A 19,570-nucleotide genomic window follows, 5' to 3' on the forward strand; every position below is an offset into this window, starting at 1 on the left:
CGTCACTGGGGTTTTGGGTTTTGTTTTGAGGGATTTTGGAAGCCCTGGCCGAGAAACATCCTGAGAAAATCCCGGGGCTGTTTGCAGCTGATTGATGGTGTTTCCAGGGACCAGGCACAGGTGAGACATCCCCGAGCCTCAGGTGGGTGTGAATTCACCCCCTTTAATTCAAGGTGTAAATCCCCACCTGCCTGGCTGCTGGGAGCAGAGCAGCTCACAGGGCACTGCCCCACAGCCCTGATGCCGCTGCTGCTCCATCAGCATCGACTTTGGGGTTTTCTTGCGCCCCAGAGCTTGAATTAGTCTGAAAATTGGCCAGATTTCTGTTGATCTCCGGAGGAAGAGTAAAATCTGTTGTTGCAGTAAAGCCTCATTATAGACGTGGTGTGATGCTTCATGAGGGATCAGTTTGGGAACATCTGTCATCGCTCCGTCACACAAGGTGGGGAGTGGAGCTGCAGAGAAGCTTTAAGTTGGGTTTGGGGGATTGGGCGTGATCAGGGACTTGCTGAAGGCTTTCCATGTGCTGTAATTAAAGGGCTGCTGTCAGAGGCCAACAGGCGGGAAAATGTTCCTTCCTCAGCTGCTGTGCCCCCAGGTGAGTTCATCCTAACCTCCAACCTCTGCTGGAGAGCTAAACTGGGCTGTGGAAAAGGGGATGTCTCGCCTCAGGGGTGCTGTGGTGACTGGTGAGGGTGTCCAGTGTGCACAGGCATGGAGGACAGGAGCTGGGTCCCTCATCTACCCCCCAATCCCCCAAATTATCCCAAAGGCTCTGCAGGGAGTGTGCTGTGCCCCAGCTGTCTGGCTGGAACCAAATCTGCTGCACCACTAAAGAAATCCACAGGCTCAGAGAAGACCTTTTCCTCGGCACAGGTGATCCCAGTGGGGATCTGCACCAGGAACGTGCCAAGGAAGGAGGCGTTCCTGAGGACCTGGGGCACGGCAGCTCCCAAGCTGTGTCTGTGCTGCTGGAACTGGGGCTGGCCAGGATCCTGCAGCTCTTGCAGAGTCCCTCTGAGGAGCTGGGAGCAAAGGCCACTGTTCAGCAACTTCTGCACCCTGCAGCTGCGTGCTCGGGCACAGAGAGAGCCAGCACCAGCCAAAATCACCCCAGACTCTGCAGAGCTGGCCCCATCGCCCCCACAGGAGTCACTGCAGGACAGAGCTCTCCTGTCCCTCTCAGACCACGCCTTCAATAATTTGGGTGCCTTTTGCCAGACTCGTGGCCTCCCTCTTTGCAAAGAACAGGATTCTGCCTTTGCCAGGAGGAGAAAAGAATCCTTCTCCTGTTGTTTTCCTTTGCAAACAAGTGTGAATGTTACCGAGTGTGTCTCTGAGTGTGGGAGCTCACGTCAGGCTGAGAGGGTGCCTTGGTGCTCAGTGCACAATGCTCATGGCTTGGATGGATGCATTAATCATATTCCTATTGCCTTTGTTATGGTAATGGCAGAAACAGGCTCTTGGGGTTTTTTTTAATTAAAAAAAAAAGGGAAATCAGGTTGGGGTTTTTTTAAGGATGCATTATATTTCAGCAGCTAATGAAGAGGAAATAATGATGACTGTGCACTGTAATGTGCATTAGAGAACTAATTAGACCATAGCAGAACTGCTTACAGATGTCTTTTAAACACCTGCTTGGTAATTTTCAGCCCCACGTGCTCCTCCCTTCACCGGAGCAGGCGTGGTGGGAGGACTGAGGTAACACTGAAACGTGAAACAGAGCACACATCAGCCTCCAATTCTGTCTTTTGTTATATCTTTAAGAAAAGGATTATGTGGATGGGCCCTGGAGGGCCCTGTGTGTGGGCTGGGGTCTCCATCGCCTGTGGCAGGTGTTGGGAAAGGAGTCAGATACATTTTCTGACTTCTTGTGACCACTCGAAGGCAACAGGTGTCAGGGCAAGAATTCCCAGTCCAGGCTGTGATCCTGCATGTCTGTTACGTGTTGTGCCTCCAACATTCCCTTCTCATTGATTTAGTTGTGAGTGTGCGATTTCGAGGTCTTTAAAAGTTCTAAATCTGGAAACAATGTTGGCCATCACTTTTAAAGCTGTTTTGAAGTTGCCTTTTACTGTCATAAGAAACCAGAAATATTTTCACTCTGTTATCTTATTTGCTTTTACATTTCTGTCAGTTATGTAAATAATCGAATTCTAAACGTGAATTATGAATGTGCCCCAAATCAAGCAGACATTAGAGTTCCTAAGCCAACCATACCTGTCATTCAGCTTGTTTCTCTCAACTCTTCCCAAAGGAAACCTTCCCTGACTTTATGTTCAGGTGTTGGAGGACACGGAGCTGTTGGTACCTGAGATCCTGAGTGCAGCCCAAGTGAGGGTGGTACAGGTGAGCATCTCTGATCCAAAGCTTTTACATGTTTTGGGGTTTTTTTGGTTTTTTTTTTTTTGTCTTTGCAATGAAAATTTTCAGCAGATGCACCAATACCTGAGGTAGTCACATGTTTAAATGGAGTTTGACCGCATTCTCCATGGAAAACCACATTTAAATATAACCAGGAATATTTTCATTCATAGGTATGTGGGATGGTTTTTTTCTGTATTTTGAGATTTTTTGGTACTACCTGCAATTCCATAAAACCCCCTTTCAGGGGGTCATTGGGAGCTGATCTCATCCCCTCTGAGGGATCACTTCTCCCTTACAGAGGTGCTGCTGCTTTAGGTAACTCCTGCTCTGAACCCTGAATGCAGCAGCAAAATTTGGGTAACAATGCAACCCCCGCAGAGAGGAGAGAGCTGAAGAGGAGAAGAGTTCTGGGGAGTTCAGCTGTCCTGGGTAGGATCAGAGTCCCAGAACAGGAACAGATAAAGGTACCAGGTAAGAGGTGGATACATCAGATGCCATAAGCAGGTGTGGATTTGTTGAAGGCAGAGAGAGAAAAGGAGAATCTCCCTTCCTCTTCCTCCCTCCTCAGCAGGGCCTGTCCAGGCTGTGGCAGATGTTTATTCCTGCTGCAGAGGCACCTTGGGAGGCAGACACATGGGATTTCTCGAGGTGCTTTGGGGCTGGTGGCAGAGCAAATCCCCGAGATTTCAGTGTCCAATATCGATTGTCCTGAGGGGATGCCCCAGGGACTGCAGGGATGGAAGGTGCTGCCCTTGGGTGGGAGGTTTACAGGCAGAAAGTAACAAAAAATGTACTCCAAGAATAAGACAAGGGATTTTTCTGGATACAGCAAGCAGCTAAAAACCCCAGAACAAACCCTTGGCAATTTTTGCCGCATTCCTCACTGGGATAAGCGATGCTCTCAGCACCAGCAGCAGAGGCAGCAGAGCAAAGCACAAATGTATTCATGCAAGGGAAGTGGGAGGCCAGAGCCCGAGTCTGGCAGGGTCCCAGGTGGGCGTTCAGCCTGGTGGCTCGGTGACACCGGCTGCCTGTCCCCACTGCCCCTGTGGCACGGGTGGCACCCGGGAGCTGCGCTGTCAGACCCCAGCTCGCAGCCAGCCGAGCGCTGAACGAGGACCTCGAGGGTTTCTGAGAAAGGCAGGCTCATCTTTGCAGTGATGCTGCTGGGGAGGGGTTGGTGCCTTCCTTCAGTTCCGTGGGAAAGCAGGAAACTTGGAACAGGTCTCTGAATTCCACTGTCTGCAGTTGTGCTGGGAAGTCCGAGGGGGTTTTGCCTTCGCTCTCAGTGCTGGGGGTGTCACTGCTGGGTGTATGTGAGACAAATCTGTCCCCACTTCTCCCTCCCCTGTGGCTTCAGAAGTCGTGTCCCCTCTCCAGAGGAGATGGAACAATGTGCCACCTCGCCAACATGAGATAAATGACAGGTCCAGAAGAGCTGAAATAAAATCCCTCTGGAGGGAATGCACAGCTTTCTGGGGTGGGATCAGTCCCTCCAGGGGCCCTTCTCCACCAGCTCCCCAGTGCATTTCAGGTGAATCCAAGGCTCTTGGCTTCTACTGCTGTGTAATTTCTCACCTGTATCAGCAGTATTCTAAGGCATGAGCCATATCAATCTAATCACAAACCCAAACAAAGCAGCAGTCACTCGAGTCCTTTATCTATTGGCAGGCAACAGCAAGCCCTCATCTCTTATCCGCTCTGCATACACACATTTTTTCTGCAGCCTTCATCAGCACCAGGAATTCAACAGCTGAGACCGACATTTATCTCAGTAAATCCAGCATGTGTGCCTGCCCCTGCCCTGACTATTCAAACACGCAGCCACATCAGTGCTGCTCGTTTGGAAGGCGATGACAAGGGTCATCATTTCATTCTTTATCTCCCGCTTCACCTGCTCCTGGATGCCAGAGCAAGGCAGGGAACGGCATCCTGGGGAGCTGGGGGGTGTGGATGACAGCCCTGCCATGCCTGGCTGTTCGTCAGGGTGTGACAGGAGGATGAGGAGCAGCGGGAGGCAGAGCTGAGCATCCGCGCCCGCATCCCCGGTGCCGCCGAGGCGGGAGCGAGAGGATGGAGCCAGCCCTGCCAGCCACGTGGGGAGAAGCCAAAGGGCAGAGCTGTCATGTCAGGTAGGGAAACCTTCAGCCTGGTCAAAAACCCGTTTCATTCCTGAAGATGAGACAGGTTCGAACTGAGTTTGAATGCCTCGTGCTTCCCTCGGGGCCGTGTTTTTTGGGAGAAAGGTTTCGTTCCGCCGCTTTCCGCTCACGCGGCCTTTACGTGCCTAGAAGGACTCAGCTGCCACAGCCTGACAGGCGCTGAAAAGCTCTTGTTAAGGTCACTGGTATCAGAGAAGTGTCTCTCCTACGACATCCCAGTGAACCGGGGCTGCTGGCACTGGGAGACAGGGACTGATGTCGCAGACCGGAGCGTGACCCGCTGTCCTGGCACAGCCAGGAAAACTCTGCTCCAGCTAAGTGCAAAAAAAAAAAAAACCCAAAAAACCCCAGCTCTAAACATTCCTGACCTTTAAATTCAGGCTGCAGCGAACAGATCTGCTGCTAACCAAAAATCCGGGCTTGCTTTCATGTGCCTGAGCGTTCAGGGAATAGATGTAGCTTAACATGCAAATGCTGGGCTTCCTGCAGCACGCCGCTGCTTTTCAAGCTCTCTCATTTCATGCTGTTACCTCCATCCCTGCTGTGTCTGTGAAAAGAGCCTCTCTGAGGAAAAGTTTCCCACAGACACGAAATCCGAGTGATGCGGTAAAAGAGCCCCGACAAGCAGTCGCTTCCAGTTTAATTTTGAAATGCAGCGTCCGTCTGCAGCCTGGCAATCAGCAGCATCTCCGCTGCTGGCGTGTGGAGAAACCAGCCCCGCGCTCCCTCGGGTTTCTGGGTGTGTATTTTATACGTTTGTCCTCATGTTTAAGTGAGGAAGTGCTGAATTTGTGAGCCAGGAGTCCTGTCCTGCCACAGGTGTGGGGGGAAGGTTTTCCCTCTGGAGCAGGGATGCTCCAGTGCGCTTTGGTGTGCTCATCTGAGCGTCTCTGTGTCCGAGGTCCTGTGCTCAAAAAACTCAGTGTTCTACACAGAGAGGGAAATGGATGTCCTTTGTCCCAGGTAACGAGCTGTAAGAGAGGGAAAATGGCCTCAAGTTGTGCCAGGGGAGGTTTCGATTGGATATTACCAAGAATTTCTTCCTTGAAAGGGTTGTTAACCCTGGAACTGCCCAGGACAGCGGTCACAGCCCTGGAGGGATTTAAAGGAGGTGTAGCTGCGGTGCTTGGGGATGTGGTTTAGTGGTGACCTCTGCAGTGCTGGGTTAATGGTTGGACTTGATGATCTTAAAAGTCTTTTCCACCCTAAATGATTCTGTGGTTCTCAGCTCGAATGCTTTTCTCCTTATCACCAATGAAAAATGCCCTGCAAGCCCACCTACAGCAGCTGCTGGGCAGGTGGCACTCACCAACGAATAATGTTTTCTTGGCACTTCAGACATCTCCCCTGAACCCTTCTGGAATCCTTAAAGCAGCACATGAGGCATTATTGACAGGTGAAACAGACAAAATGTTCCATGTTTCTCTGATGCTCTTTTTAGTTTCTTCTAATTTCAAATTTTTCCCATTCAATGCCACTACCATATAAAATCCAACATTTTAAGCATATTGTCCCTCATAGTGTCTGCTTATAGTTATAAGCTTGTCTGGTTATTTTGGCCACAGGAGACATCATGAATTCCATCAGCAATTCCTCTCCTTGGGAATTCCAGCTCCTGGGGAGCTGGTCCCAGCCCGGTGCTGCCCCAGAAAGAGCAGTGAGTCAGGAGCTGCTTTGGGAATGGCAAAACTCTTGGGCTGGGACCGGAGAAAAGAGCACGTGGAATATTGGAAATTAATTGGAACTTCATAGAACTGGGGTAAAAAAATGAGATTTAGACCTGACTTTCAGCAATTCAGTCTTGAATTTGTGGCTGTGTGTAGCGGAGGCCAATAGCAGATGATCCAGGCCTAGAAACCAAACCGTGGTCTCTAAAATCTGTGCTTCCATCCCAAATATGCAGCTGGGTGGTTTTGATCCACCTGGATGTTTTGAGAATTTTGATCCAAGAGGCTTCAAGAAAATCAAGAGCCCTTTGGTTAAAACCCCTTGAGCACAAACCCTTTGCAGCACAAACTCCAGGTGAGCAGGGAAGTGGCCCCTAGCAGCAGAATCTCTTTTCTTGAGCTCCAAGAGCAGGAGTGACTTTGTCAGAGGAAAGGGAGGCGCAGGGAGCAATGCCTGGCTCTCACCTGGGCTTTTCTCAGGCTCCACGGTGGTGCTCATGTTCAGCTGGCAGCACTGTGACTCCTCAGTCCCCTTTTCCATCTAAACAACCATCATGGAGCATTCCTGAGTTCTGGCAGCACTCACCCAGGACAGAGGGCCTCTGACAGCTCCAAAACATCACAGAACTCTCACCTTTTGCAGAAAGCTTTCCCCAAATGGGTCTCATTTAAAGCATGGCCCTTCTCCTTTCTGCCCAGAGGAAGGGACAGCTCTGCTCCGCCCAGGGTGGGCACAAGTGGGTGTTTGGCATCAAAACATTTATGGTTTGGTTTGGTTCCAGCACATCAGTGAGGAGAGATGATGAACACATTAGAATAAATACCAGTGAGTGTTCTGAACTCCCCTTTTTGTCTGAGTTTACCAGAGCTGGCCAGGAAGAGGTGAATCCTTAGGAAATATCTTGTGAAAAAAAACCACCTCTAATTTTTTTACTGCAGTGGCCAGCCCCAGTTCAATCTGTGTTATCTCTCATAAGTTCTATTAACAGTCTGCTGCCAGAATTGGTGGTTGCAGCTGAGGAGCTCAGAGGAGGTGGGAACAAAGCCCTTGTCTTCACTTTCCAAGGTCTGCCTCCTCCAACCCAGTTGTTTCTGGCTGCCATTTCCCAGTCAATTGTCTGTGCTGGGAAACTTTATTCTCTTTTCTTCTCCCGAATCAAAATGGTTCCGAGAGATTCTCCTCCTCCAGGCAGGAAACCCAGGGAACTCTGGATCTTTTCAATTAGCTGCATCACAAACTGATTTCCAGCCTTGTCTCTCTTCTCTTCCATGAGCTGTAAAATCCCTTCTCTCCTCCCCAGCTGAACTAAAAATGGCCAATTTTTTTTTAACATGCTTTTTACAAGCGTGTCTACATGGTAGAAACGAGGAGTTCTGGCTTATCTCGTGTTATGTAAATATTTTTGTGCTTTCCCAAACAAAGTTTTTCTTTCCCTTTGATCCGGCTTTCTTGTAGCCAGTTTAACCCCCAGAAAGAGGCAGGAGATTCACAGAGATTGCCGCTGGCATTAGTCCTGAGGAAAACTGGAGAGGGGAAAGAAAACTCCCAATTTCTGCTGTAAACAGCTCATTTAGAAGTGGATGCTCACCAACGGGAAAGGTCTTTCAGTGTCCTTTTAAAGCAAATTTTCACTTAAAATAGCTGGGACAGATATAAAAATAGCGTTTTCTTGGTGTGATGTAAGACGAAAGTGAATTTCTCCAGCAGCCTGGGAGGCGGCTGTGCCCCAGACTTGGGCTGCGGGCAAGGTCTCCGAATTACTGGAGGTATTTTTATCCCTCCATACTTTTTGTGCCTCGAATTTTCACCGATTAATTTAGGCTGTGCTGGCAGGGGAGGGGGTGTGTAGCATTTCCCAAAAGAAACTTTTATGACAACAACAAACTCCTCCAAGAAGAAGCTGATTCCAGTTTCACTGATTTCAATTCTACTTGTTATTAGAGTTATTTCACAGAGTTATGGTATAGAGTTATATTTCCTAATCACAAAATTAGCACCAGTACTAGAGGGAGGGAAAACAGCCCGCGCAGCCTGTAGATAAAAGTGTTTAATTGCACTTCAAAAGTTATAACACTGAAGAAAAAACAGTAGAGATTTTGGCGGTGTTTTGGGTAAAACAACAGCAGAAGGTTTGGCTGAACTCTTGGTTCTGTGCCAGTGGCCAGGACTACCAGGATGGTTTCTAGCTGGAGGAAAAAAAAATTAAAAATAAGAGAAAAATAAGAAATATAATTATATATATATATAATAAATGCATATAAATATATATTCTATAAATATACAAAATATACTATACATTATATTTTGCATTATATATAATATACATATGTAAAAATATGACTCTCTCTCTATACACACACATATATGTGTATATATATTTGTGGGATTTATATTTGGCTTGCATACGCGTTTTCCTGGACATTTATCAGGTCTGCTGCTGGTACTCTCTCGAAGAAAAAGCACATTTAGTATAAACCCCAAGCGGCTGAAGATGCTATTGAGGTTATGGATGTGAAGGAAAGAGGAACCACTGTCCCGGAGCCTCGTGGTGACCCTCTGGAATCACAGCCAGCAGGAAAACTTGGCAGAGCTTTCTGTGCCTCAGCCCTCCCCTGGTTCAGCAGGGCTGATTGATCAGCCCAAGGCTGCTGAAATTGGGGTGAGGGATTCATTAGCCTGGGATCAGGCCCCCAGCACTGGATGCACTGCTTGCTTGAAAATAGGTAATTAATGGTGCTTTATTTTTCACGTTTCCAAGGCAACACAAACCCCCAAGACATTGTTTTCCAGACCGTGGACTGATGCTTTTGGCTGCTGCAGAAGCTCCCCCATCTCGTCGGTAGCTGCTGTAAAGGTACCAAAGCCATATTTTATGTCATTATAGTCTATTTACATCCTATATCCAAAAAGTAGTGATGATCAGATGCCACTGATGGAATGATCTGCTCTCACTGCAGAGCTCATTCAATCAGCAGAGAGCTCTGCTATTCAAACAGATAATTAGTGTTGTGACAAGGGTGACTGTAAATGCCTCCGTTTGGTGGCAATGTTAGGAAGTGTGACAAAAATTAAATTATTTGTCTGCCTTAAGCATGGCCCTCCTTGGATTGCTAATGAGGGAAATTCTTGTTAAACACGTGTCCTGTTCTGACTCCTTTACGGGTCCTGGGGAAATGATTTATTCTTTGTATCATCAGTGGCAGGAGAGACAGGGCTTTCCCGTGTTTTCTCTGACTCTTTTTTGGGTTTGTACCTGATGTAACAGATCATTTATTGCTTGTGTTCCAGCACAAAAGAGAGGTCCCCCAGGGACAGCAATCCCAAAAGAACACCTTTCCTGCCCATCCATATCCCATCTTCAGAAGGAATTGGCTCAGGGAGATTCTTTAGGTGCTGCAGTCTCAGGGGAGCATTCACAGCACCTTCCCTGGAGGTGACAAAAATCTACCTGTGGTTCTGTCTGGGGCTGCAGCATTCAGGGTTACCCCAGAGTTTGTCCCCATGTGTTCCTGGACGTCCCTGCCTCATTTTGCAGTATCAGGATGATGCCTTCAGTTTATCTTTGCTGTGTTTCAGGTTCTGTGCTGCCCAGGGTGCAGCTCTGAGCTCACACTCAGGGTCACTCAGCTCTCTGCACACAGCAGCCACACAAAACAAATCCTGCTCCTGCTGCACACCAAGGACAACTTTCAGCCCCAAAAGCACAAACAAGGGTGGCTGGAGGGAGGAACAAGAAGGATGGGAGCTCACAGCCTGGAGCTGGAATGGGACAATTCAACCCCAAAGTGCAAATGGACCAAAACTGATCCAAGTGTGAGACCTCGTGACCCTTGGTCCATTTTGGGACCATTTTGGGTCCACCTTGGGTGCAGCCCTGGCCAGGCTCTTGTCCTGCCCAAGGTGGATCCTGGAGGCCTTTCAATAAATATCTGCTTCATTCTCCAGCTCTGTCCATCTCTGTTCCAGCTCAGCCTTCCCAAGGCCCCGTGTCCCTGAGCAGGAGGATGTTGTGGAAGCAGGGACTCCCTCTGGAGCTTTTGTTCAAAGGAATCACTTTTATTGTGCATTTTCATTAATGGCCACACACTCTGGCAGCTGGGTTTAGGTCCCACCTTTGACCAAGGGCATGCAAACCTGTGGGAAATAGAAAAAGCAGAAAGCTTTCACAGCAGTGTAGATGTTGGCCTGAAGTTAAAAGGATAAAAGAATGAGGACGCAGAACAGTAAGTCTGTGTTTCTGTGCTGTGTAGAGTAGGCCTTAGCAAGTAGAAAAAAAAATGTTAAACGAGATAATCGAAAAGTTTAATAATGAGGCTCTGTGCTTTGTTTATAGAAGAGTACAAACAGTTCTTGAATAGCAAACATACGAAAGAGCTATTGTTGGATGTAAGGTGTACATGTGGTTTTAATGATTGGTTTGTGCAGATGCCTGTGAGCTCTTAACAATTTGCTGTTGGTTAGAAAACTTTTAAAAAGCCTTGTAACACCCAGAATTCCGGCTGCTGCTGGAAGACATGAGCTGTGCCCATCTCTTTTGTCTCACCCTGCCCTGAGGGTGATGCTGCAATAAAACCTCGAGGAACCTCACCCGGCAGCCCTGTCCCATTATTTGGAAATGTTTAATATCCAGCACAACCCCTCCCTGTGTGCTGCTCCCAGGCCATAACCCTTGGCTCATAACAGAGCGAGGAAGCCAATCCTTGTCCCTCCTCATGCAGGATTTGGGAGGATCAGGGCTCAGCAGGCAGCAAGGAGCTGGACTCCCTCAAAAGTTTCTCTTCTCTGATGAACAATTTTGGCTGTCCCACCGTCCTAGGGGCTGTTTTGAGTTTAAATTATTACGAGCCGAGTTAATGAACATCCTGAAGTTGCATCCTTTCACAGGCTCCTAACGGGATGCTTTTGATTCTTCCTTTTTCAGCCTCTGCCAGCGCCTTGATGTTCTCTCCCCCAAAGGGAATTAATCGCTGGGAAGGGATGAAGAGCACAGCACAAAGAGCAGGCATGGTCCAGACCTCACAGGACTAATTATGTCTTAAAGGGTAAGGAAATAATCTCGGGTACGCTGGGAAGAAAGCGTCTCAGTAGTGCTGCATGGGCTTGCAGGCACGTCTCCTATATTTGTGCATCTGAAAAAAAAAAATCAAGAGTTTCAAAGACACTTCCTGACCTCAAAAAGATCACTGAGGAGTTCAAGAAGAGAAATTTAATTCCAGGCGAGTTTATCAAGTTTTCTTGACCCTTAAGGGTGGAAAAAGCAAAGGAAGGATGCACATGAAGGTCCTGTGAAATTCTAATAGTAAAACACTCTCATGCACCAGCTGTGAAGTCTGCAAACAGAGAGTTCAAACCCAAAGCAAGAGCAGGGCATGAATTCCAACGAGGGGAACAGAAGGAAAGGTGAGCGTCTGTTCATTCAAACACCAAACTTCTGGGGGGCAGCTGTGGTGCATCCGAGGCAGGGCAGAGGACTGGCAGTCACAGCTGCTGGCACAAAGAGGGAAACGGGGAAATCCATCCCAAACTGGTGCCAGCGCTGTTTGGGAGTGGCATTGGGCTGTATTTGTGGCACAGACACACTGGTGACCAAATCCTGGGCACAGGAGCCCTGCTCTGGCACCGCCTGCCAGCAGGAGGAAGTGGCACAGCTGGCACAGGGCTGTCCTGGGGGTGTCCACATCCTCAGCCACCTCGGGAAACGCTTCCAAGCCAAAGGTAAGGCTTCAATAACTGCGCAGCAGAGCTTGCCGAGTGGGAGCTCAGCCTGGAAAAAAAGATTCTGGCCTCTTTCCTAGGCTGCTCCCCCCTGCTCAGAGCCCCAGGCTGTGACCTGTGGGACTCTCAGGAAATCCCGTTTCTCAGAGGACGAGGATGCTCCCCGAGCTGTGACCTGTGGGACTCTCAGGAAATCCCTTTTCTCAGAGGACGAGGATGCTCCCCGAGCTGTGACCTGTGGGACTCTCAGGAAATCCCGTTTCTCAGAGGACGAGGATGCTCCCCAAGCTGTGACCTGTGGGACTCTCAGGAAATCCCGTTTCTCAGAGGACGAGGATGCTCCCCGAGCTGCTGGAGATGCCCCACATCCCCCAGCTCCCAGGCTGCGAGTGCCTCTCCATCCATCAGCCCCGACAAAGCAGCAGCAAGGTGCACTCAGGTCTGTCTCTGCTCGACACATCCCTTTTTACTGCTCTGCAGCAGTTGGCAGCATTAGCATTAAACAATCGAGGCGGTTGTTTTCCCCTAAGAGAGCCGGGGCCTGCTTACAGGCTCATTTTATTTTCACAATATTTCCATTGTTATTTATTTCGGGGCTGTCAGATGAATGCACTCCCTCACGCTGGACAGCTTGCTTTATTGCCTGTTATTAAGACATAACAGATAGAACCTGGCAGGCGCTGCCCACGTCTGCCTGCCACCACTGAAAGGCAAATTAAGTGGAAAATGGAGATCTCCAATATTTCTGTGGCCTGAAGTGATATTAGTTTTTAACTCATTTTGTATTCATAAAGGATCCTGCGTGTTTGTAACGTATCCCACGGTAAACTGTTCAAAGGGAAAGTTGGGTTTTTAAAAGGAATTCTTACTCCAAGCACCTCTGAGAAATCCAGGCTTTTTAGAATGCAGCTCTGGTGTTGGACGGGGAATTGAGAAGAATGCAATTTTTAAAACTGTAATTGAAGCCTGCCATTCTTCCCTATGAGATTTCAAGTATTGGTTGTGACAAAGTGCTGGTTATTTTGGGGAAGCCCAAGTCCAGTGGAATGGCAGAACCACCTCCTCCACCACCTGCAGTTCTTGTTGTATAAGCGATTCTGTTCACATTCCACATTATTATTATTTATTTTATTTTTTTCCCCCACCCCAGGACTGAGTTGCTAATTTTGGATGGCCACAGGAGCTGCTCTGGAAATGCCTGCAAGAGGTAGGATTATCCCTCACTGCTTCTCCAGCTTTTCCTCCTGTACTTTCCCAACTCCAGCTTGTTTTTTTATCAACTCACCGAGATACTTCTATCGATGCAAATAACCCTGAGCTGAATTAACATGGTACGAGGAAGAGAGATCAGTTTAAAGGAAGACTAATTTGGACACTGGGGAAGGCAGAGTAAGGCAGGAGTGTCCACCTACAGCCATGTGAAAGGAAAAAAAAAATCTGATTTACTCAAGAAAAATTAATTCAGCCTTGTGTACACACTTGTGGTTTGTTGGGATCATTATTAACCCTTATTGCAGCATCTGGATCAGCTCCCTGTTAGGCAGGTAAAAGCCACACTTTAAAAACTTTGAAATGAATAGTTGCGCTGTGCCTTTGTTCCCAAGGAAAAGGTTTTAGTGCTGGAAAATCCCAGGTTTTACAGGAAGCTGCAGCATGTAAGGAACAGGCAACTGCAGCAGCACACAGGACCTGAAATTTAATGCTAAATAGTGATACACTGGATAAATAATTCTAAAATCAAACTCTTCTTCAGTATAATTACTTGGAGGGTTTTTTTGGGTTTTTTTCTCGTCTTAGGGAAGAGGAAAGAGCCTGACTGGATAGATGGGAAATGGAGGGGGATTTTTGCCCATCCTGCTGCAGGCAGAGCTGGAGCTCAAACCCTTGAGCACAACCACTTTTAGATTTATTAAACCCCCAACGTGTGCAAATACGTAACAGGAACAAGCAATAACACTTAGAGATATTCCATTATCCCTCAATGTAATAAATATTTTATTAGAGCAATAGAAAAGAATGCATACAGATAACCATAGGATACACACACAACTGGAAGTCCAAGGATAAATTTCAACCTTTTCAATATGAAACAAAGTAGTGGGTACATATCTCATGGAGATATAGAACTAGAAATCAAGTAATAATACAACGTAAGCGCATGAAAAAACGGGCAGTACAGGAACCTGGACTAGAATTTTGTGAGACGAGATAAAGAGTCACCCTTTGTTGCATGAAATACAACTATTTACTCACGAGGAACACCTGGATTTCCATGTCCCACCCACCCCCCCCGTGTTTGCAAGTGTCAGAAAACAACACTGGTCAGCCACATGGAAAAGCAACTAATTTTTAACTCATTGATAGCTCTCTATGTACAGTATATACAGCTCTTGCTCTCCTCAGCAGCACTTTTGTCTCATCTGGAGCTCAGCAGCTCATTTGCCAGCTGAATGCATATCAAGGTGGGTTTTTTCTACACTGCTATCACAATTTTATTAATCCTGGTTCTCCCTGTGTAGTTCTGTGTGTTGCAGTAGTATTGTGAAATTAAAGAAAAGCCCAGTCTTTAAGAGGAGATGGTTTATGTCACGTGCTGGAACTGGAACAGGGAGGCTGTGACCTCTCTAAAAGGCTGATTTGACTGAAGCCACACCACAACTCTAGAAGTCAAATGGACCAGGCTTAATGTGTCCTTAATTTACTGCCATGAAAAGAAAGCACAGATTTCTCTACAACAGCAAGGCTGATGTATTGTTGTATATATTTTTTTTTTATATCCTGGTATTGCCATGAAGTTCCCAGACTCAAGTGACAGTAACGGGGTGCAGCTGAGAGCCGGAGCAGGTGGAAGAGTTCAGAAGTGGTTAAAGGGCAGCAGGAAGGAGAGGCCTGACTCTGAATTCGGGGTGTTTGCAGCGCAGTGCGGCAGAGAAATGAGCAGAATTTGGGGCTGCGGGGCTGGGAGCACCACGTCACCTCTTCCCAAGGCCACGGTGCCCCTGCGTCTCCCCAGAGCCGCCAGCTGGGCACCCCAGCTCCTGGAACTCTGGCAGGAGGGTAAACAAATCATCCTCAAGGTGGGAGAGTCTGCTTATGAACAAAGAACCTGGCGAGGAGAGGGGAGGTGGGGAGACGAGGAAGGGAATTTCAGAATTTACTGACGAAGGTGCACAAAGCTCCTCGAAGCACAGCTGGGAGATCTTCTCTCGGGAGCAGCAGAGGAGGCTATGCCTCTGCCCTGCCCCAGATGGGATTTCAGGATTTTCATTCCACTTAGAGCAACTCCCACAAAGGGCAGCAGGAAAATGATCCAAACTCCTGGGTGAGGGCACTGCCTTGGGAGCAGGGCTGTGTCACCCTCTGACTGGTGACACCCACAGCTCTCATTTCATCCTTCCCGTGCCAAATGTTATTTTAACAATGCGCAACGGGCCCAGAACAATTCAGGGTTGCTGCAAAAATGGAGTTTCTCCCTCTCCCTCACAGCCCTGACCTCGCAGTGCCATCCCTCCCCCTCTCTCTTACACTGTATCTGAAGTATGGAACATGTAAACTCCTTTGGTTCAAGTATTAAGGCATTTTTAGATCCCTTTTTAAAGGATTTCCTAAACTTTACACGGTATTTTTACTTCAACTTACAGTGAAATAGAAAGAATTTAAAAACACGTCAGGATAGAAGAAAAGACATGCATTAACCACTGCAGTTTTTTTTTTTTTTAAAAGCACTTTAGTAACCAATCTTTTTCCCCCTTCAGCAAATGCAAATGTATCAGCACAACACGGAATTAAGGGTCAAGGAGAATATTGTTGCTAAGAAGCTGGAGACAGTGAAGGTACTCAAGACTGATGGGCCAGAACCTCTTGCATCCATACCTGTGACAAAGGAAAAAACGGATTCAGGATTAAACTAAAGCGTAAGTATGTGCCGTGCCGCATTATTACTCTTCCTAGATGCTAAGCAAAAATTACGGTAATTTTTTTTTTTTTTTTTTTTTTTTTTACAAGCACTAGAGATCTACCAAAACCACAGTAAATATTTAAAAATTACAGAGATGTCTTGCAAGGTGCAGTGATGGTGAATGGTTTCAGTGCTGTGGTTTAGCTGACGAGGTGGAGTTTGGTCAAAGGCTGGACTCAACGATCTTGGAGGTCTCTGCCAACCTCAATGATCCTGTGAGTCTACTTTCAAGGTAATAGTTTGGGTTTTTTTTAAAAAAAAAGGAGAAATAAAAGTAAAAACCTTAACATTTTAAATACCAATTTACATGGTAATTTACCAGTTCAGTAGAATGGAGCTTGCCATGCGTAAGGGCATGAAGACTTTTAATTGCTTCCCCTTTTACTACCTTATTACCATACAACGTCTGAGCATTAATTTTAGCTTTTCCCAGCCCATCAACAAAGGGAGCAAAGATAAGCTGGGACGAAGGGAAGTGGCTGAACCTACTGGCTAGTCTGGGAATGAGGATCTGCTCGCTGCTGCTGCCGTCTCCGCCCTCCGTGGTTGCTCTGACCTCGATGAAATAATCGTCCTGGAGGCGCAGCCACAGCTCGGCCGTGGTGCTGGCCGTGGTCAGCACCTCCACCCCGCTCTGCCTGCTGGTCCTGTACAGAACCTGCAACACAGCACAGCCTCAGCCACGGCTCTGCCTCCAGCACACCAGCCGCCAGCCTCCAAAAGCGATGGGGTGAGAGAAAAGAGCTGATCTTTTGGTTAATATTACATTTAAAGGAAAGGAGGGAGCATCAGTTAAAGCCTCTTATTCCAGATTTAATTTAAAATGGCACAATGGATGATAATACGTATTAATATATTATTTTTATTAGAATAACGTGAAATAATGGGTGGTGGGACACTGGAACAAGCTGTACACACGTACTTCTTGCCAATCCAGCTCAGTGGATGATCAGATCTTCAGCCTAAATCTTTTATTCATGAATATATCTTGTGGGATCCAGCTGTACAGAGCTTATCAGGAGCACCCTCAGCTATTCTTTTACACACTCTTATGTGACAGATTTAAACACTTCTGCATCTGTGTGCTGATCAGATTTAGAGCAGATCCAACAGTGCAATTTCTATCAGAGAAATGAGCATGGCACACAGCAGGTAAGAAGAGAAAGGGTTTAAAAATATCAGTTTAATATATGTGATCATATATAATAATAAATATAATAAATATACCTGGCCAGCAATGGGAGCTACATCCATCAGGCCAAATCTTCTTGGTTTCTTTTAAAGTTTTATCCATTTGGGTGAGTGTTACAAATTTAAAATAAAAGTGTTATGGATGTGGTAAGTGTTCCAATGTTCTAAGATCCAGGCGTGGGCGAGATCCCAAGAGCTGAGCAATGCCAGCATGGGGAGGAAGAGGGATTTTAGGGGACATCAATGGTGAGACACTGCTGGAATATGGTTTAGAATCCCTAAAAAGGAGACCCCAGTGAAATGGTTTAGGGGTGGTGTTGTGCAAAGAGACAAGGAAATACCAGCTCTGGATCATTCCCACTGTCCCCACTCACCTTGTAGCCCGTGACCTCGGACTCGTTGTCCATGGCTCTGACCTCCTCCCAGCTCAGGATGACTCTGGAGTCTGTGACATTCCACACCACGTTTCCTGGAGGCTGGCTGGGTGCTTCAAACACACAACAAAAGCACGACTTTAATTTCATTGGCACTGGTGATGGATTCACCAGCTCAGGTAATTGCCTGCCATTACATTTGGGATGCAAAAGCAGCTCCAGTGCAGGCTCCTCTCTGTGCACGTCATGGTTCAGAGGCTAAATTCGAAAAACAGAAGGAAGGAAAGAGCCAGAACGGCACATAAATGTTGTTTCTGAAGCTGAAGTATCTGTTGCTGGTCCTTCATTCAATACAGCCAGATAGAAGCATGTGCCTTAGGACACGGGTGATTAATTAGAACAAACTCTAATGATGGTAACAGACAATTTCTAGTTTTAGTACAGTGCCAAGAACAAGGAAAACTCTTCACAGTAGATCGTTAAGACAAATTTAGTCTCAGCGAATATTCAAATTTACCCACTATGTTGATTTACTTTAAGATGTTTGTTATGCAAAGTGTTTGAAGTTGGTTTTTTTTTTCTGTTGGTTCTCCCAACTCCAGTTGTGTTCTGAACCGAGCCTGTGCCAAAAGTGGGCTTTGGCCAAGGAGATCTGCTGGGATTTTTTGTTCATTTAGCAACCCAGGCCTGGTATTTGCAAAGCAGCTGCATGCTTCGGCCTCTGCCCCTCCATGTACCTTGGAGCTGCCGAGCTTTCAGGGAAGTACAAACCTCCTCAAATACCTCAGGTTGGTTTCCCAGAAAATGGGTCCTGCAGTGACACAAATCAATGATTAAAATCTTTTCTAAATGTGTTAAGGAAAACAATTTACTGTTGCTGTCACCTAGTGGAGGCAACTGCTGCTTAGGTGGACTGAGCTGTGCTTGGAGACTGGAGGCTCCAGCTTTAAGAACTGAGAGTGGTTTTGAATGCCTCTTTCCATGTGCTTATGTTTTTTTTCCTCTTTTCCCCCCCTCCTCTTTTCAGTTCTTTCACACAGGAAGTTCCCCGCCTGCTTTCCATAAGCAGTCAGATCAAAATCCACCTGATTATACTCAAAAAACAGAAAAAAAACCCCAGTGAGACTTAAAAAAAAAAAATATTCCAAAGTCAACCAACCACCCACAGCTATTTTTTTCCCCCACTATTTATCTTGTTCCATGTACTGAGGAAGATTTCACCTGACATTCTAATAATAACCACTTCTTGTAAATGTAAGAGGAGATAGTTTCACTCCTGAGAATGAAGTGTTACAGCATGTATGAATCGTTTTCACACTGAGATATTACAGCTGAATTTCAAAGGAAATGAGTCATCCTTGAAATCCACAACAAAATATTAAGATGACATGTGGGGGGAAAAAAAAAAAAAAAAAAAAAAAAAAAGAAGAGTAATTATCTCTAAAAACTGTAAGCCTCTGCCTGTGGGATGCAGAAGGCTCCGTTTGCTGCAGACACCAAAATCTCCAGCAACCACCAGTGCTCAGAACTTCATCTGTGGCAGGTCCTGATCCACTCAAGTCACGTCAGGACACGTCCAAGGAGCTGCAGGGATTCCTGAGCTGCTCAGGTGCTGAAAGCTGCTCTCACACAGGAGCGCTTCTCAGAATTAAGAGCTGATGCACAGAACACCGGGTTTTATTTTAAGACTTCCTAAATATGAATTAATTGTAACAACTTAGGCAAGTCTTCCCCACCCACTGGGCATTTTGCATGGCAATATTTAAACCTCCACTTGTTATTCTGGGCTGTGAACATGCACATTTCAAATTTAAGAGCAAAGATATTTTAATTGTCGAAGGCTCAATTCCCATTCTGAAATACATTGCCAGTAGAACTGAACTGTTTGTATTTCTTGATGTGGCAAGAGTTTCTGAGATGTACCTGGCAGGTCCTGTGGGGGAATGCAAATCCTTCACACCAATCACAAACGTTCAAATTAAATTACAAATCGTGATTGATTAAAAATCACACATTTGAATGAAGAATCAGTTTCTACTGCAGTTGCACGGAGAATTATTTCTCTCAGCCATCCAACTAATTTATCAAAATCTTCACACTGACATTACATGGCTTTGCTCTCCTCATTCACCAGG

At 46.7% G+C, this 19,570-nt stretch overlaps 1 protein-coding gene and 1 long non-coding RNA gene across 5 annotated transcripts in view; one reads left to right on the forward strand and one right to left on the reverse strand.

Moving 5' to 3' along the window:
* Positions 1-214: 214 nt before the first annotated feature.
* On the forward strand, positions 215-5,084 carry LOC120758292 (uncharacterized). The gene is made up of 5 exons (XR_005702842.2): positions 215-442; positions 539-598; positions 2,258-2,349; positions 2,666-2,838; positions 4,354-5,084. It is a non-coding gene; the product is annotated as an uncharacterized LOC120758292 (long non-coding RNA).
* Positions 5,085-13,887: 8,803 nt separating this feature from the next.
* The window catches only part of LOC120758291 (contactin-3-like), a 97,214-nt gene continuing 91,531 nt past the window's right edge, over positions 13,888-19,570 (reverse strand). For 3 of the 4 annotated variants that reach the window (XM_040076389.2, XM_040076391.2, XM_058422232.1), the window contains exons 19-21: positions 17,436-17,548; positions 16,360-16,528; positions 13,888-15,785 (exon numbers count right to left, since the gene is read on the reverse strand). In XM_040076389.2, the coding sequence (XP_039932323.1) occupies positions 15,682-15,785; positions 16,360-16,528; positions 17,436-17,548 (386 nt within the window). In that variant the 3' untranslated portion in view covers positions 13,888-15,681. Of the gene's footprint in view, positions 15,786-16,359; positions 16,529-17,435; positions 17,549-17,607; positions 18,247-19,570 lie in introns of those variants that run through there. The other variant, XM_040076392.2, reaches the window with a different exon arrangement.

Source organism: Hirundo rustica, chromosome 12 (genome assembly GCF_015227805.2).
Source record: "Hirundo rustica isolate bHirRus1 chromosome 12, bHirRus1.pri.v3, whole genome shotgun sequence".
NCBI classification, from domain to species: Eukaryota; Metazoa; Chordata; class Aves; order Passeriformes; family Hirundinidae; genus Hirundo; species Hirundo rustica.